The sequence below is a fragment of the Dipteris shenzhenensis genome, chromosome 11 (assembly GCF_047967505.1).
Source record: "Dipteris shenzhenensis isolate YYH24624 ecotype China chromosome 11, Dip_SZ_1.0, whole genome shotgun sequence".
Taxonomy (NCBI): domain Eukaryota; kingdom Viridiplantae; phylum Streptophyta; class Polypodiopsida; order Gleicheniales; family Dipteridaceae; genus Dipteris; species Dipteris shenzhenensis.
In genome coordinates, this window is record NC_141606.1 from 74,077 (window position 1) to 91,314 (window position 17,238).

At 42.0% G+C, this 17,238-nt stretch overlaps 1 protein-coding gene across 3 annotated transcripts; it reads left to right on the forward strand.

Moving 5' to 3' along the window:
• The first annotated feature begins 13,902 nt into the window (after positions 1-13,902).
• LOC147896442 (DNA (cytosine-5)-methyltransferase DRM2-like) lies at positions 13,903-16,354 on the forward strand. 3 transcript variants are annotated; one of them, XM_087381780.1, is made up of 3 exons: positions 13,903-14,007; positions 14,153-14,256; positions 15,040-16,354. In XM_087381780.1, the coding sequence occupies exons 2-3, from the start codon at positions 14,230-14,232 to the stop codon at positions 16,318-16,320; spliced, it is 1,308 nt and encodes a 435-aa protein (XP_087237906.1). In that variant the 5' UTR covers positions 13,903-14,007; positions 14,153-14,229; the 3' UTR covers positions 16,321-16,354. The 3 variants fall into 3 exon arrangements, with proteins under 3 accessions (XP_087237906.1, XP_087237904.1, XP_087237905.1); XM_087381778.1 differs by having other exon boundaries at positions 13,913-14,032; XM_087381779.1 differs by having other exon boundaries at positions 13,969-14,029.
• Positions 16,355-17,238: the final 884 nt, after the last annotated feature.

The following is a 17,238-nucleotide window of genomic DNA, read 5'->3' on the forward strand; positions in this document are numbered from 1 at the left end:
ACGAGCCATCATAAGATCTTGATCATAAAGATCAACAAAAGGAACTCCCAACCCAAGCACAATGTCAACACAAGGTCCACGAATATGAACATAAACTTGTTCTCCACCACGTTGCACTATCTCTGCTATCAATGAAGGAATTTGGGCAATGGTAGCACCCTTGCAAGAGAAGCAATATGGTCGAAGAAGGTCACGGCTCACACGACTCCGCCACAAACCTTGCATATGTACTCCAACAAGTCGACATTGATGTTGGTGAAGTGAAGGGTACCAAAGACCTAAATCAAAACCAACACAAGATTAGCAATGTTTTTATGGAAATAGTCTTAAGTTTAATTGTTGTTACCTGTGTTCCGTAGCCAAGACGAGCTACTTGGCTAACAAAAGCTTGCTTGAGGTCATCTTTGGTTGGTCCTTCTAAAACCTCGACCAAGATGGTGAAATCGAACACACAAATTGTTCCCTTTGCCTTTCAAAATGATACATTCTTCAAGATGTACATAACAACTCCTTCTTTATTGAACTCTTGGACTAGTTGAGTAAGAGTGGGTTTTCTTTCCTTCACAAAGACAACTATATAATAAACTTTAGGATTATATTGTTTTGCTTGCAAGACATTTTAAATGAAGCAAATAGGGGAAAGAAACTCAATGAAAGAGTTAACTTATAGTAGCTCTGTCTTCATCTCTTGGCCCATCTACAACTATGATTTGGTCTGCCATACCCTCTTCACTTGCAACTTTGATATTTTCCCATGACATTAGAGATTGAGAGTTTTCCAAAGTTGATATTTTTTGCATCCCAACGCACATACGTGCGAATGGAATGATCAGGCTCTAAATGAAGGTTACCTTCAAAGGGTTCTCCTCTAATGATACAAGTAGTTGCATCAACTAGTAAAGAGAACTTTGAAGTCCCACCTTCAGTTGGACCCTTTGCCACAACAGTTGCACCCTCTACTCTTTAAAATTCACCAATTTGGAAGAAATTTACAAATTGGTCAATATATGTAGATGGAATGAGCATGGTATGTGAATAATATTTATCTGTAGAAGGTTGGATACTTAGGATTGAGGACTTTATAAGTACCATATTTGCAAAGGAGTTGTCCCTCAAATACAAATCTATATGGAGCACAGTCATATAGTTGGGTAATTCCTAGAGAACCAATGTATTACCACCTCCTATGAAGTTTTCTTTTGAGGACACAATGGCTTTTGCACAATATGGGAAGTTATGTGGTAATGCATTGTGTGAATTTACTTCATTATTTTCTTCCTTGGATGCAAGTTGCTTGCTTGCTGCAAATTCAAGAATAAGGGAAAGTGAGTTTAAAGAATTCAAATTTTGTAACAAGATTTTCTATTTGCAATTTACTTCTATTGCTAAACATGTCTATGTAACAATTGTAAGCAATTCACATAATGTATAATGAAATGTTTTACAAAGCAAATAAAATGCCTATATTATTTAAATTGAAAATAATTCAGACTTAGAGTCTTTCCAACAATACATAATATGTTCCAACAAAACATAATAAAGACATATTTATATCCAATGATTATTCAATCAGAATCAATGTTGATCGCTTCAGATGGTCCTTTTTTGGATGGTTCATTGTTCTTGACACAACGGCTCATGTGCAACTGCTTCTTTGCACATTGTACACAAGATGTGATAGTACACTTAAAATTCACATACTCCGGTTTGTCTCGCATAAGCTTTTTCATTGAATACAAGAAAACAAAAGAACAACTAATCACATGGTGTCCTTTTCTTTGAAAAATACCCCCAAAAAAATAGATTGTTACCTTGGGCGTATGCCTCTTGTGCCACCTCTTGGAAAGAATTCTTAAGAGAGCGTCATGGTGTCTTCTTAATTGGGGAATTCTTCAAGAGATTTTCTTTAGGGGGTCTACTTGGGGATGGAAGTAGAAATGCATTTGCTTTAGGAGAAGGTGGGGATGATGTTTTCTCCACATATGAGCATGCGGATATGGCTATTCCCATTGCAAGAAAGGTTGTTTAATCTCAAATAAAAACAAATTGTATTTATAATAAAGTACCAAATGATAGCACAAACTATACGCTAAAATATTTGAGGAGATGCAATAAAGGCTCCTACTATTGTTGGTAATATTACATGTAAGACAAAGGTAGACCTGTGAAGACAAGTGGCAGTGTAGAAGGAAGTGTAGAGATAGGAGGATGATATTGATTCCAAGAAAAGACCTATACAAAATTTTGCGAGGAGAAGGGGACACAAGAGAGGTACTAGGCGGTTCGCTATCACAGAGGAAATCGTGGCTTTGAATTCATCAAAGAGGTCAGATTTGCTGTTTTTGGAGGGGTGCCGCATTGGCAATAAGAAGAATGCTACTGAGGCTACGGGCTATTAAGGCTAGACAACGTATGATTAATTAAAATGAGCAGACCTGTTAATGAAATGATCGATATTGTAATGCTGAAGGGGGTGAGAGATAAGTAGTTTCTATCTAAGGTGCGTGTCTCTTTGGAGGCAGGGTAGAAGAAGAGATGAGTCAGAGACGCAGGTCAGAAGAAGAGATGAGTCGGTTCGAGCTGGGTGGTACTAGAGAATGGCTGAAAACAAAGTTAAGTGTTTTTTGGACCTAGCAAAGCAAATTGATTGGGTAAAGTGAAGGCGGAAGGGCAGAGCTCAACGTATGAGAAGGGAAGTGCGGTATCCAAGTCAGGGAAGAGCACACTATTCGGCCTGTGGTTGGAGCCTCGAAAGCTCAAGTTGGAGCTACCTATGGTCGCAACACCAAGAATTGGAATGGAGAAGTAAATCAATTAACTTACACATTCGATTGAACGTGAAATAGTACGACGTTCGCTGAAATGACTTATGGTGCATGTAGATCACGACTATGGCAACGAATGAAACAAATACACGCTGTCTGAAAAGATACACAAAACATAAAGAAATCATATCAACCTGCTTCTTCCTTGTCCTTTGCTCCACATTGTTTTGCTACGGTCTGTTGCATCAAAGATTTACTAGCGTCAGGAGTCACAGGAGAATCCATAATCTGAGGACATGCCTTTTCAAGACCTGCATGAAGAAAACGAGAAGATCAGAGAAGTAGAAAATGTCATGGGAGAAAGGACTTCACAACCTCATATCGTTCCAAAGACTACACAAGTAGAAGATGAGGAACTTGAAGGACATTCAATTGAAAACGAAGACGAATCCTATCACCTTTGATGAAGGCACCATTGTCAGTGGTGTCCATGTATTCCGCCGACCCTTCCATAGAAGAAACAAAGAATGCAGGTAAAAGGAATGCAGAGGTGCGATAGATGATAGCACGAAGTGCTTGCTTAAATAGGCAAAGCGTATTTCACGATACGACGACACATGAAATCCAAACTGAACCTTGAACTTATGAACGAAATATTCGCAATTAAATTCAGCATCTACGTAAAGAAGCAACGACAAAAATTCTGCCGTTAGCTCTGACGAACGTCGTCCACCAGCAAATCGAGCTTATTCTCTCTAGGCGATTCTTAAATTATGTACAGACTATTGATTATTACCTTGGAAGGTCTTCACTTACCCATTCGGAGCAAAAATGTTCACAAATCTATGCGACCCTTTCCACATCACGCACCGTCTCTAATTTATTACATCATTGAAGATTACCAAAAGCAGACTCACCCCATAGAGCATGTAAAAAGATGGCGGATTTTTCAAGCGCTGCTGATTCACAGTAACTAGCAAGAGATCAACAAAAGGACAACTCGCATGCACGCAAAACCAGCTTCCTACATTGCGGAAGACATGCTCTTGTTCCAACTTTTGCCCTTCAACGATTTAGCGCCACATCGTGATTGAAAGCCTTCATGACCAAGAGTTGTTTCCCTTGCAAGGTGGTTGATTCATTTAGAGCCTTGAGTGATTAAACACGAGCTCCTAACTACGATTGCATGTCATAAGCCACCAAAATCCATTCTGAATCGCCGTCGTTGCATGTAGGGAATAAATACACACAAAGAGCAGCCAATGACAGCAGCAACTAGGCGAATTAAAATGTGGCATCACAAAGGCCTTCAATAATTCGTTAACAATTTCTAGGAAATTCAAAATTTCGATTTTTGGCTTTGAGGCTACCCCGAGGGCACGCACGCCATATGTCAACCAGTTTCCAGAAGGAGCTGTTGAAACAGGTTGCCAACTACACACATGCATGGTATTCTGTGCGATGTGACCCCGAATTAAAAAGCCTTTGAATGCTCGTCAATTGTGTGACGTGGAATTCTTCAGCGAATCTAGGCGGACATTGAAGTCTCATGCATGTCGAGTTTGCCCACGATTATTTGGAATGTCTGTTTGTTGTTGGATTCTCTTCCGAGCGGGACGAAGCGCACACACAACAGGGAGGTCCAACAGGACAGAAGCACGCAAGGAAGCTACTAAGGTAGGAACAACAATGAGATCCCAGCTGGAACGACGGATGGACAGATCTACGGTGAAAAAAATGCCCGAAGGATTGATGATGCGCAGGTATTTGTTTGGGACCGATTGAATGGGCACTATGGAGTTCTCTGGCCAATTCGTTGTTGGTGCATCTACACTCCCGCCTCGAACGATTCACGTTTCTGGCTGTCAAAGGCATTAATATTGCCCTCCCGTTGTTCCCAATTTCCTAATGGGCATTGTTACTGGTGCCGGAATCCTCGTGAGTTTCGTCCGTCTTCCTTCTCTCAAAATCCTTCCACGTACAGAACTTCCCCCGCACGTTGTATCCCTCGAAGCTTTCGCAACTGGTTCGACCTTTCATCATGTCAGCTGAAACACGAGCTACTATAAGTAGGTTAGGTGTAATTAGTTGTTGTTTGTCTTTCTCTAGCATTTATATTTTGAGACGAGCTCTCAAACTTCTCATGTTCGATGCAGCGGCCCATCCAGGCTTGACGCCAAAGAAGCAGTCCTAACAGGGGCTGCCAGCTGGGCCAAAGTTATCATCGCAGACGTCCAAGACGACTTACGAGGAAGGTAGCTAGTAGGAACAAAATGTCTATGCCCTGGCAATTTCGGTTCAACAACACGGGGATCAACGATTCTCCGCTCGGTAGGGCAGCTAGACATGGGGAATTTCGACAACGTGCTAGGGGTGGGGGTGATGAAATCAGCTGCGACAGAGCTCTGGAGTCATGGAATTGTGTGTGTGTGTGTGTGTGTGTGTGTTGCTTGTTCCCTCTGGTCGTGTTGTTTCTCGTAAGTCTTCTTTCTCTTGTGGTTCTCAAACTCGTATTGTTTGAACTCGTGCTGTTTACTAGTATTGGTTTAAGTTACGCTTGCTTGTTCTACGTTCGATGAAAGGAGATACTTTTGCTGCATCTTTGTTTGTGTTGCTTTGAGTTTTGTCAGTGCGATTTGTGTTGTTGCCTGGCTTTGCGTCCAATACTCATTTCTTTTTGGACAGGCCTCTTGAATGATACACCTTCTTTAACAGGGCGTTCGTGCATGCATGTCTCCCATCGACGTTAATTACTTTCGTTCAGTGCCGTTTGCTCTATGCGCAATCGTCACACAGCTTCTCTGTCCTCCTTATCCATTACTCGCAGTCTCATAGTCCGCCTCCCCTTAGCCATCCATGTCATCCTTCAACTATCGATAATAAAGATTGGCAAATGGACGATCAAAAGTTCAAGAAAATGCATGAGATGGGTTTCATGATAGAGCAAATCACTCATGCCATCGAAACATGCAGTACGTTGTTCTAAGAGCTCCAATTTGATTATTGTTTACGTTCTACATAATCTTTAGTGTTGATACCCATATAATAAAGGTTTGTTTTTTTCTAGGTGATGAAAGTTCCATTTCAATACTTAGTGATTTCATTTTTGCACATTATGGCAACAAAGGTGATAGAGAAGAATCAGAAATCTACAAGGAGATTGATGTGAGTATTTTATGTTTGTGATACTTCGTATTTGCTCTACAAATTCTCCTTATGAGTGCGGGGTAATGATTATATTTGTTTTCTTTTCACCCATCAAATCTAAACAAGATGAATGCTCATAAAGCATTCAAAAGGCCTACCTCAAATGCGTAGCTTGGAAGAGAGAGAGAGAGAGAGAGAGAGAGAGAGAGACGACTTCAATGTGCATGAAGGAGAAGAGGGGGAGAGAGAGAGAGAGAGGGGGGGGGAGGGGGGCTGGGCTTGCCTTCAAATAGAAAGAGAGAGAAAGAGGGAGGAATAAGTGGAGATAATCAATCATAAAAAACTAAAAACACACAAATGGACCAATTAACAATTCACAATAAAAACTTTAAAAATTTCTGAATTTTGCCCATCTCAAAACTGAAGCCTTCACTAAGGCTACCTATGGCAGGCCAAAAACATACATCATAGAGAGCGTAATGACTTACCTACTTACGTAAACTTGTATATATATATATATATAGACACATGCATATGCACTCATATGTAAGCGCACATGTTTACATTTACACATGCATGGACACACATGTACATAATATATATAGACTCCCATGCACACACACATCTATCTACCACTACCACATACCTAGGTATCTATGTGTATATATGAAAATATAAATATAGATGTATGTATGTATGTGTTTTAAGAGAAAGAGAGGGGGTGGCAAGGGAAAGAGAAGCTAGAAGAATGGAAGATAAGTGAAAAGGAATGAGAGATGGGAAGGAAGAGTACGAGAAAGTAAGAAAAACATAGAAAAAAGGAAGAGAGATGTAGTGAAAGTGGAAAAGAGATGGAGGGAATAAGGAGGACAGAGAGAGAAACAAAAAGGAAGGGTGAGGAAGAGGGAGAAGCAACAAAGGAGAGAGAAGATAGAAGGAGATGAGCGGGCATAGTAGGATTGAAAGGGGAAATGGGGTTCATTGAGGATGTGACATTGACACAAGAAGGGAGGTTGAGAAGAAGAGCTATAGAGTTAGAGATATAGAGTTAGAGAGTAACAGTTGGGCGCATCACCTTATATTGTGCCTCTATAATGTCCCAAATCCCATGCCAACTCGAACATATATCCCAAACCCAAATTGAAAGCTAAAGTATGTATAAGAAAGTTTCTGTTTTTACAATCATCCTTACCCAAAGGAATTTTGTCCTCAAAATTGTAACATCAAAAGCCCCTCTTAATCCAAAAATGGTGCAGCCAAATCCTTGCCTAGAAAAGATGAATGTCAAGATGTCATAGCTCCTACAAGATGCTAGAATCTTTCCTTGTCATTGTCTTCATCAAAAACAACTCCCTAAGCTGGCTTACTTTTATACACATTATCTGAAGCTCCTCTAGTAGGTGAGGAGGTGGACGCATGGATTCCAAAATGAAACAGATCCAGCGCTAACTGTAGCTGATTTAGGCTAAATGGACATTCTTAGCCTAGACCTTCTGAATCTTTAGAACAAAATGAGCAATTCAGTAAGGAAGGCCTTAGCGTAGGCTAGAGCATTTCCATTCATTAGCTTAGAGTTCATTGCTGAAAGGAACAGAGAGGTACCTTTTAGAGTCGGGGGAAAAGTAAGCCAGGGGCTGGACTTAAACAGAGACTTGTGAGGGGTTGCACAAGGATAGTCAATGGTTATTTCCTTAATTGAATTACAGCTTGAGCAGTAAGCTCTTCCGTTCAATTGTGATTTGGCATTACAATGGTGTTGGGTCACTAATGAAGTACAAATGGGACAGCCATTCCTTTTATAGAATGAAGGCAGGCTGTCCTACAATGTGTATATGGGATAATACCCAACTAAACTAGCCTCTTTTGTTACAGTTCTCCCCTCCCAAAGAAATTTTGTCCTCAAATTTTGAGTAATCACTAGAATAGAAAAGGGAAGACAGTGAAAAAAATAGATGGCACTGGATCATCTCGATGCAGCAATGATGATGCCAACACCTTACAAAAACTGCATCAACTGAGTAGGTCTGGGTACTGCTCCACAACAGACGAGGGCTGCCAAGTGAAGGCACATGGTGGAGAGGGAGAGAGAGAGAGAGGGTAGGCTAGGGAGAGAGATAATGATACTCAAAGAGAGACATAATGAAATGGAAATGAAATAGCAAGAGCAATGAACAAAATGAAAGTACTCACATATAGACCAAAGAGCTTATACCTTGATACTTGATTGATTTGACACTAGACAAGTACAGCTCTCATATAGAGCACACACACACATATGAACACCAATGCATATGGGATAACTCCCAATGTGACACTTGGCATCCATAGGACACACTAGACTAGAACTCACTAGAACACACCAAACTAACTCGACTCCATTTCTTAACAGCCGCCCATGGAGGAAAGGTGAGTGACTATTGGAATGGAACCAACAACATGACAATGACAATCATTGAACTGTGCAATGACGGTCTAGAACTAGACATGGCTCCCATGCTAACTCAAAGGCAAGTGAGAATGGCTCAGAGCTCATCAAGCATGGATGTATGACCAACTCAGATTTTATGCTCTAGCTGAGATAGCATGACCTCGGAAAGGTCGGTGGGCATTTTCCCTTAGAGGACCGACTTCTGTAATATTTTATGTGCATAAATAAAATGTTCAAGGGAAGTAACTGCCAAGGTCCTAGGTGAGGGTGTATTGGCATCGACTAGGTGGTTCTGAGTGCTAAGGCCTAGGTGCACCTAAATGTGTAAAAATGCCAAGGGGCAAATGTATTAATTGTGCCCCAAGAGAGGGGTAAATGGTGTACCAAGTTACAGGTCTAGAATGATGACATGTGGCAGGAGGGAACCATCTAGGGAACCGAGGGCTTGTGGATAAGCATGAAGGAAATAAAAGTTACGTATCTTTTGTACATATGATCCATGAGATAGGCTGGGAGGATATTCAGTACGCCAACGCCTTTGAATTTGAATCCGTGAATATTCAAAACGAAGGAGAGATTAGTTATGGTTCGTTTCATTTGGTATCAGAGCTTGTAGGTTTGACGAAGAGGGAAGAACTCTTGAAAGAGTCGCAGGGCCTGGGCCTCCCTGGTGGTCCGACAACTGTTGGTGGGATCGTCACGTTATTTTGGTGACCCCTTTCGATGCATCCTCTGGCAGGAAACGCAAGGCTGCGGTTTTGCAAAATGAGGAAATAGGTTTTGGAGCTTGTGATCACCCTGTGCATAAATTTTTGCGCAAAGAAGGGCACGTAGGTCGCTTCACTTGTTGGAGAAAAACGAAGGAGAGGACGATGCTTTTTTGTCCTTTGCAAGAGCTTATCCTTTTTTAATCACCAAGTTGACCAAGGCATCTGAAATTCAGAGTTACCCGACGGAGATAGTGCCGAGGCTTTTATTCCTGGGTGATCTGAATCATGCGAAGGCTGAGAAGCGGTTGAAGGATTTTCAGATTTCTCAAGCATAGCGATGGATGATGCACGGGCAGCGGTATGGTCATATGGGTGACTCGTCGACGATGCGTGGTTGACGGGTCCCCCGCTTCCAAATTCACGCCGAGGCCTTCAAGTCATCTAGCAGCTACTCAGAGCAGTAGATAGCGTATCATTCCGAGACAGAGAGCAGGCTTTGAGACATCTACGTTACGTGGATATTTCAGGGAGCAGTGTGAAATTAGAGACCGTGTATTAGTGCTCTAATTTTTATTTACCCTCTGTTCACCAAACCAGAGCCAGTTAGTCCAGTTAGTGTAACTAGTCAGTTATCCATCTAATTACTGGGGGGGGGGGGGGGGGAAAGAGAGAGTTTTTTGGCCACCAGTTTCCACTTATCTGCTGTCAGTTAATTTCCTGTCAGAAAGACAGAGTTTTGCAGAAATCTAGAGACTTGCAAAAGGCTTTGGCAGAAGAAGGAAGTCCAGGTGATTTGCGCTACGTGGAGCATCCAGGGAGCATTTTTTTTTCCCTTCTATACAACTTTTCAGTTGCAGTCTATTATTCCTGTACAGCAAAAGGGGAATTCGAAGTGTGATATACTTTTGGGGTTTTGACGTACGGAAAGAAGTTGAAAGAAAAATAATAATAATAATAAAATAAATAAAAATTTTGTATTTTCCCTTTTGAAAGAATGGAGACAGAGGGACAAGATTCCAGGGTAAATCCTGGTGAATCTAGAGCGTGATCTATGCAAGAAATGTCTCATCATACAACACCTACTCTGGTGGGTAGGATTTCTGTATTAGAAGATGCTTTACAGTAGATCATGAACCAGCAGCTTCAAGTGAATGCTGGTCAAAATGAAATTAGGGAGATGGTGCAAGCCTTGTCGGCTAGACCATCCAGAAATGAAAAGGGCAAAGCTCCAGCAGAGCCAGAGCCCAGTATACACTCATCAAAACGTGCAAAGGTCAAGGTACCTAATATTGCTAATTATAGACCGAAAAAGTACGCTGGTCGGATGACCGAGCGCAGTTCTGATGTGATCGAGGTTTGGTTACACAAGTGGGAAGAAGCCTTCACCATTTGTGAAATCAGAGCTGATTTAAAGAAAATCCGCGAGACCACTCACCTGTTTATTGAGGCAGCGGATAGATGGTGGATAAAGCAACAGAAAGATCAAGTTGCCCCTACCACCTGGGAAGGGTTTAAAGATGAATTTAAGAAACACTTTCTTCCACCTGACGAAGAGTCCCGAGCTTGGGATGCTTATAGAAACCTTCGCCAGAGGAATTTGTCAGTGGCAGAGTACACTGACAAGTTCAGGGAATGTGTTATGAAGATAATAGACCCTCTCCCTATGTCGGTTCAGTTAAAAGACTATATCTATGGACTGAACGACAAGATTAAAATGGAAGTTCGGGCTAAATATGTGACTTTATTAGATGAATCTATTGCAGTAGCCCTGAACTATGAGGATGCCAGAGGCAGATCTAGTGGATTTGTGTAGGCAGGGACTCAGCATGAGCACCCGAGGAAAGGGGGATTTCAAAGGAAATGGACTTCAAAGACAAGTGTCTCGCAGCCAAGTGGCCAAACCAAGCAGGTGAAGCCAGTTGAGGGACCAGCAAAGACAAGTACCGCTGTTGGGGTGAAAACGAAAGTAACTCCAATGGCAGCCCGGGCTTGGTCAAAGTCCTCGTTGACCCTTGAACAAAAAGAGAAAGCTAGAAAAAAAGGATTGTGCTTCGGCTGCCTTCAACGACATCAGTGGAAAGATTGTCCACTAAACAAAGACCGTCGCACGGCCAACATGATAATATCTGAATGCGACACGAAAATGCAAGAGAGTCCCAATGCGGAACATATGCAGATGCAATTAACGGGACCTTCTCATAGGTTAGTACCTGTGTTGTTAAGTGTGTCTATTACTAAGTTAGTAAGTGGTGCACCTGATAATATCCTTTCAAAGCCCGCAGCAACGGGGTATACGGTTTTCGATGAGCCCGAGTTGATTAAAATGAAAGGGCAAGTAGCCAGTCATGGTGTGATTGTGTCGTTTGACTCAACGTCAACACACAATGTAATCAACTCGAAGCTTATTAAGAGGCTCAAGTTAAAAACTAGTCCGTCTGACTATGCTTATACGGTCAGGATGGTTGGCGGATGTTAGTTCTCGCAAGTGCTAGCATCTCCCGCATCTGAACCACAAAGTTCGCGGCACTAGGCACTTTCTGAGGTACTCCAACTATAGTTGGATTCGCTGGCCTATAACCATAGTTTAGCTCAAACGGACTGAACCCTGTAGAGGAATGTTTTCTATCATTATAGGCAAACTCCAACAATGGCAACCATTTGTCCCATGTATGTTGCCTCCAAGCATATCCTCTAAAATCTGGTTGATTCTTTCTGTCTGACCATCCGTTTCTGGATGATCCCCACTACTCATTCCCAACTCAGTCCTTAGTGTCTCAAATACCGTAGTCCAAAAATGACCGGTAAATTTGACATCCCTGTCTGATACTATGGATTTGGGTAATCCATGCAGACGAAATATATGTCTAATAAACAAATCCGCCACTTGTGGGGCACTAACAGACTCTCTAGTTGGAATGAAGTGATCCATCTTGGTAAGACGATCAACCACCACAAGGATAGAATCATATCCACCTTGTGTCGTAGGCAGTCCTACAATAAAGTCCATGGAAATGCTCTCCCACTTACTTAGTGGTATCTCCAAGGGCTGTAAAAGGCCGGGTGGCTTCACCCGTTCTGCCTTACTTACCTGACACGAAAAACAACGTGTCACATATTCATGAATATGCTTTTTCATCTTTAGCCAAAAGAAATCTCGCTTCACGAGATCATATGTCTTCTCGACTCCTGGATGTCCTGCACATGGGCTGTCATGGCACTGTCGAATGACTCTCTGCCTGAGATCATTCTGGTTAGGTACTACTATCTTGCCATTTCTTTTCAGCATACCATCCCTTATGGCATATCTTGCATACGTTTGGCCTTTTCTGGATGCCAGGTCATCATTTTCGTTTTTCCCGGGTTTTAATACATGAGCCTTAGGCCATAGGCTCTGGACAAACTCGTCCACCTTTTGAGTTTCTATAATCTCGGCCATTAGAGCACTCTCTAATACCATGAAACTCATGTTATGCATAACGCGTGACAACGCATCAGCAACTTTATTATCTTTTCCTCTTCGGTACCGAATCGTCAAATTAAACTCCTGCATGAGTTCTGCTGGGCGAGCCAAGGAGGGTGGGGTGGAGAGGAGTAGGGAGAAGTGCAGCAGTACCAAGATGGGTTGGAGAGGAGAAAGGCGGGGTGGAGAGGAGCAGGGCGGGGTGCAGCAACAGCAAGACGGGGTGGAGAGGAGCAAAGCGGGTGGAAGAGAGCAGGGTGAAGTGCAGCAGCAGCAAGGTGGATTGGAGAGGAGCAGGGCAGTGTGGAGAGGAGCAGGGAGAAGGGTAGCAATAGCAAGGCAAGGCGGAGAGAGCAAGGCGGGGTGGAGAGAGAAAGAGAGAGAGAGGGAGAGATCCCCTGCACGTAGTTTCCTGCTCTACCTTCATCAAGGGATCACCCCCCTGGAAATTGGAATGTTACTGGGAGAGCTCACCTATGCTCTAAGAGTAGACTCAACTTTGTATACTGAAGGAGGAGGGGGAATATGCATGTGCACCTCAAGTGCGTGTTGTGCCTAGCACTTTCTTCCTATTCTTGAAAATTGAGGGGATTGGATTATTCTAACCTTCTATGCTATCATATGATGTAAGAAGGAAAATTGCTGAAAGTGGGAGATGGGTATGACACGTAGCCAGAGAGAGCAAGAGAAAGCGAATGTCTTTGGGGAGAGGTTGGAAGATCTGTAGTCCGGGCTTTGAAAAGAGGAGAATGGGCATCACATAGAGGGAAACTGAGGGTGTTGCTACTCTAACTGGCTGCTGATTGGAGATGTAAGGACCAATTACAAGGCTTGTACAGTTTGCCTGCGCTTGTCAGCCAAAAGGCCATGGGGATATCAAGCTCCCTCCCATGACATCAATACTAAGGGGGGAGGGGATCCCTTCTAGTTGCTGCATCAGTGTACATGGAGGAGGGAGCCACCTCCTGAGTTGCTGCACATGTCAATGCAGTATAGTGTCTCAAGTTAGGCACTGATTATCTGAGGATGGACATAGCACACTACGCCTTAGTTAAGGTTTTCATGTATTGCATAATTTGTGTGCTGATACGCCCAAGTAACGAATAAGAGTTAATGAAACAAAAACCCTAGAAAAATGGCACTCACTTTTCATCAAATGGTCAATGCTTTGTTTGTGAGCTGATAATACATTCACATCATGCTTCAAGAAAAGTACACACTTGCACACAGCTGTGAACTCCTGTACAAAATCTCCACTATCAAACCAATTATGTTCCAGGATCTAGCAAAACTATGGTATTCATCATTCTTTGCCAAAATATGACATGATGTGAATTTGACGAGAGGCTAGTTTGCTTTTCAGTATGTTACAAACCTTCAATATTTTTTCTAATGGTTACTATTAACTATCAGGATGAAGAGGGCCTGTTTTCCAAGTCTCATACTAGAGAGGAAGCTGAAAAGAACTTGCTCGAGATGGGGTACAAGTCAAATGAGGTGGCTCATGCCATCAACTTCTGTGGTTAAAGAATCTTACCCAGCTATCTTCTCTGATGTTTATCTAAGTCAGCATACGAGTGCTTAAATAGGATCTAAATTTCGATATTCTTTTGGCGTTGATGCATGTATCTCACTTGACTAGGACATGGGGAGCCATTACTTGTGCTTATAGACTTTATTGAGGCATACCGTGAAGATCATCATGAACAATGCAGATTGATGAATATCCTTGCTAATCAAGATCAAGTCGGTGTAATAATTTCTGAACTGCTACTTATTTTGTTTGAACACATTTATTATTTTCCCTTTAAAGCTAGGCATCCTTGGCCAAATTGATCATTCCAAGCTTTAGTGAAAATCACTCATTAATGTTGTGGATTTGGACTGCACATGAATACGTATGCATTAGGTCTGAGGGTCCTATCCAAAATAGGGGAATCCATTGTTCTTCTTTAAAACATGTCTTGACTCGAAATTTGGAGAGCCTAGTTTGCGTTTAATGTGTGACAAACCTTCTGTTAGGATTATTACCTCTCACTCTTACTATACATTATCAGGATGAAGAGTGCAAGTCTCAAGCTGGAGATCAGGCTGAAAAGAATTTGCTGGAGATGGGATACAAACCATTTGAGGTGGCTCATGCTGTCAACTCGTGTGGTTAGAAGATCTTACCCGCTTATCTTTTCTAATGATGCTTAATTTGTTATACGGGTCATTAAATGGCAATCTGATTTGATTTCCTTTTGGCATTGATGCATGATCCTCACTGGAATCATATAAGTACAGATAAAGGAGAGCCATTACCGGTACTCATAGATTTTATTGAGGCATATCGTCAAAATCGTCTTGAACGAGGAAGATTAATTCACCATCCTGGTAATCAAGATCAGGTTGGTAAATTTCTGAAGGGCACATTTTAAGTGCATGCAAAGGCTAAAGATGAGAGCTTGATTCAAAAGAGTGAATTTTCCATGAGAATTGACTTCAAATTCAAGTGCCATTGCTTATAAAATTAGCTTAAGAATGCAGGAGAGAGCTGATGTGTACACACAAGTGGCTCCATTTTGGAGCCACATGTCATGCAAGGGACACGAGAAAAAGAGGTTGAAAATTGATGAAGATAGCATACCCAGCCCTACCACTTCATCTAATTCATTTGAGGATGATTATGATGCCATCCCACTGGGGTACCAAGAATGGATGGCAGATTCTGCAAAGGAGTATGACATGCCTTTGGAAAGCAAGAGGTCAAGGGACATTTCAACAGTTTCATGCATGGTGTCAAGAAAAATGAAAGGATTTGGATTACCAGGAGCTCCTATTTTGCAGAATAGAAAGTTGAACCCCTTGATGCTAGGTCCACCATTCTTTTATTTTGAGAATGTTGCATTCATGCCCAGGTCAGCATGGGACACCATCAAAAGGCATTTCAATGGAATTGACCCAGAATTTGTTGATTCGAAATACTTCTCAGCTTGCTGTAGACCAAGAGGTTATGTTCATAACCTGCCTATTGATGGAAGAAAGTTGATAGAACCAATGCCAGCCATGACAATCCAGGATGCTCTTCCACAAATTAGGAAATATTGGCCATCATGGGACATCAGGGAAAAGTTTAACTGTATCACAACAAGCAGGGCATCCAATACAATCTGTAGTGATGTAAGTACCGTGATCGCTAGATATGGAGATTGTTATTTGCCAATGAATGAACAGAAATCAATACTTAGGTTGTGTAGAAGATGGAACTTGGTGTGGGTAGGGCCAGGCCAAGTAGCCCCGTTAGAGCCTCAAGAGATAGAAACACTCCTTGGTTTTGATCAAGATCACACACGAGGTGCCTCTAGTATGGGAGACAGATATCATGCTTTGGCAAACTCATTTCAAATCAGTACTGTGGCTTACCACTTGTCAGTATTAAAGCCCCTGTACCCCGATGGAATAAATGTTCTTTCTTTGTTTTCTGGAATTGGAGGTGCTGAAGTAGCTTTACATAAAGCTGGCATTTTCTTGAAAACAGTTGTCACGGTGGAGTTGAATGAGAGGCGTAGAAGTGTGATTGAGAGCTGGTGGAGAAAAACAAACCAAAGAGGAAACCTTATACATAAAGAAGACGTGCGGGATCTGACTACTGATGTTCTTTCTTCCCTTATTGGAGATATTGGTGGCTTTGATCTGATTATAGGAGGAAGCCCTTGCAACAATCTATCAGGCCTTAATCGAGTTAGTAGAGATGGCTTGAATGGAGAAGATTCTTCTCTTTTTTACGAGTTTCCCCGAATACTCAACATAGTGAAACAGATACAATAAGACAATAAATACTTTGTTTTGCCTCTATAATTGACCATGGAACTATTCTGATAATGTTCAAAAAGTTCTATTTTTTAAATTTTACTGAATTTGTTTTGGTATATGCAAATGGAATCTTTGTGAAACGTTTCTAACCTCTATACTTCAATAGTGGAAGTATATTAGTCCCAGCAATTGTGGTTTGAGGGTTAAAAGAACTCTTCTGCATGGATCAAAAGAATCAATTTATGTTATTTCTTCCCCCTTTCTAAACGTGACTGAAATCGCCCTTCTTTTAATCTTATGAATAATTAAAGGAAAAGCTCAGCAGCTCCTCTCCCACCCTCTAGCTCCTCGTCTAGCTCTTCTCCCTCCCTCTAGTTGTCCCGTCTACCTCCTCCTTCTCCCCCTCCCTCTCCCCTTAGCTTCTCCCTTCCAGCTACCCCTTGTTTCCAGCTGCATCTGTTGTTTTGAACCAGGCCAGGAGTCGCGACCAAGCTCACCATCATTTTGTGATTCCTGCTGCATTTTTGCTGCCAGCTCCTACACTAGCTTAAAGTCTGTGACAGCTGAAACTTGGTGGGAGAGGTTGCATGTGCAAGATGCCAAAATAAAGAGGTTGTATAGATGGTGATACTGGTTAAGGCCCTCACATATAAGGGAATTAGCCAACTGGGAGAAAGTGTTTGGAATCTGGTGAGCTGAGCGGCTGGAGACCACAAATTGTATTCAGAGCAGTGTTTGACAGGAAAGTGTGACTACAGCCCACCATTCCTCTAAGTGGAGGGCTGGAAGGATGAGTTAAATAATTAACCCTAGTGAAAATTTTAATTGTGGGTGGTGCTTTAGGTGACATGTCATAGTGGGCGGCTAAGTTAAGTTAAATTCTATTGTGGGGGTTAAGTTTAGTTTAATATTTTGAAATGTAGTCACTTGATG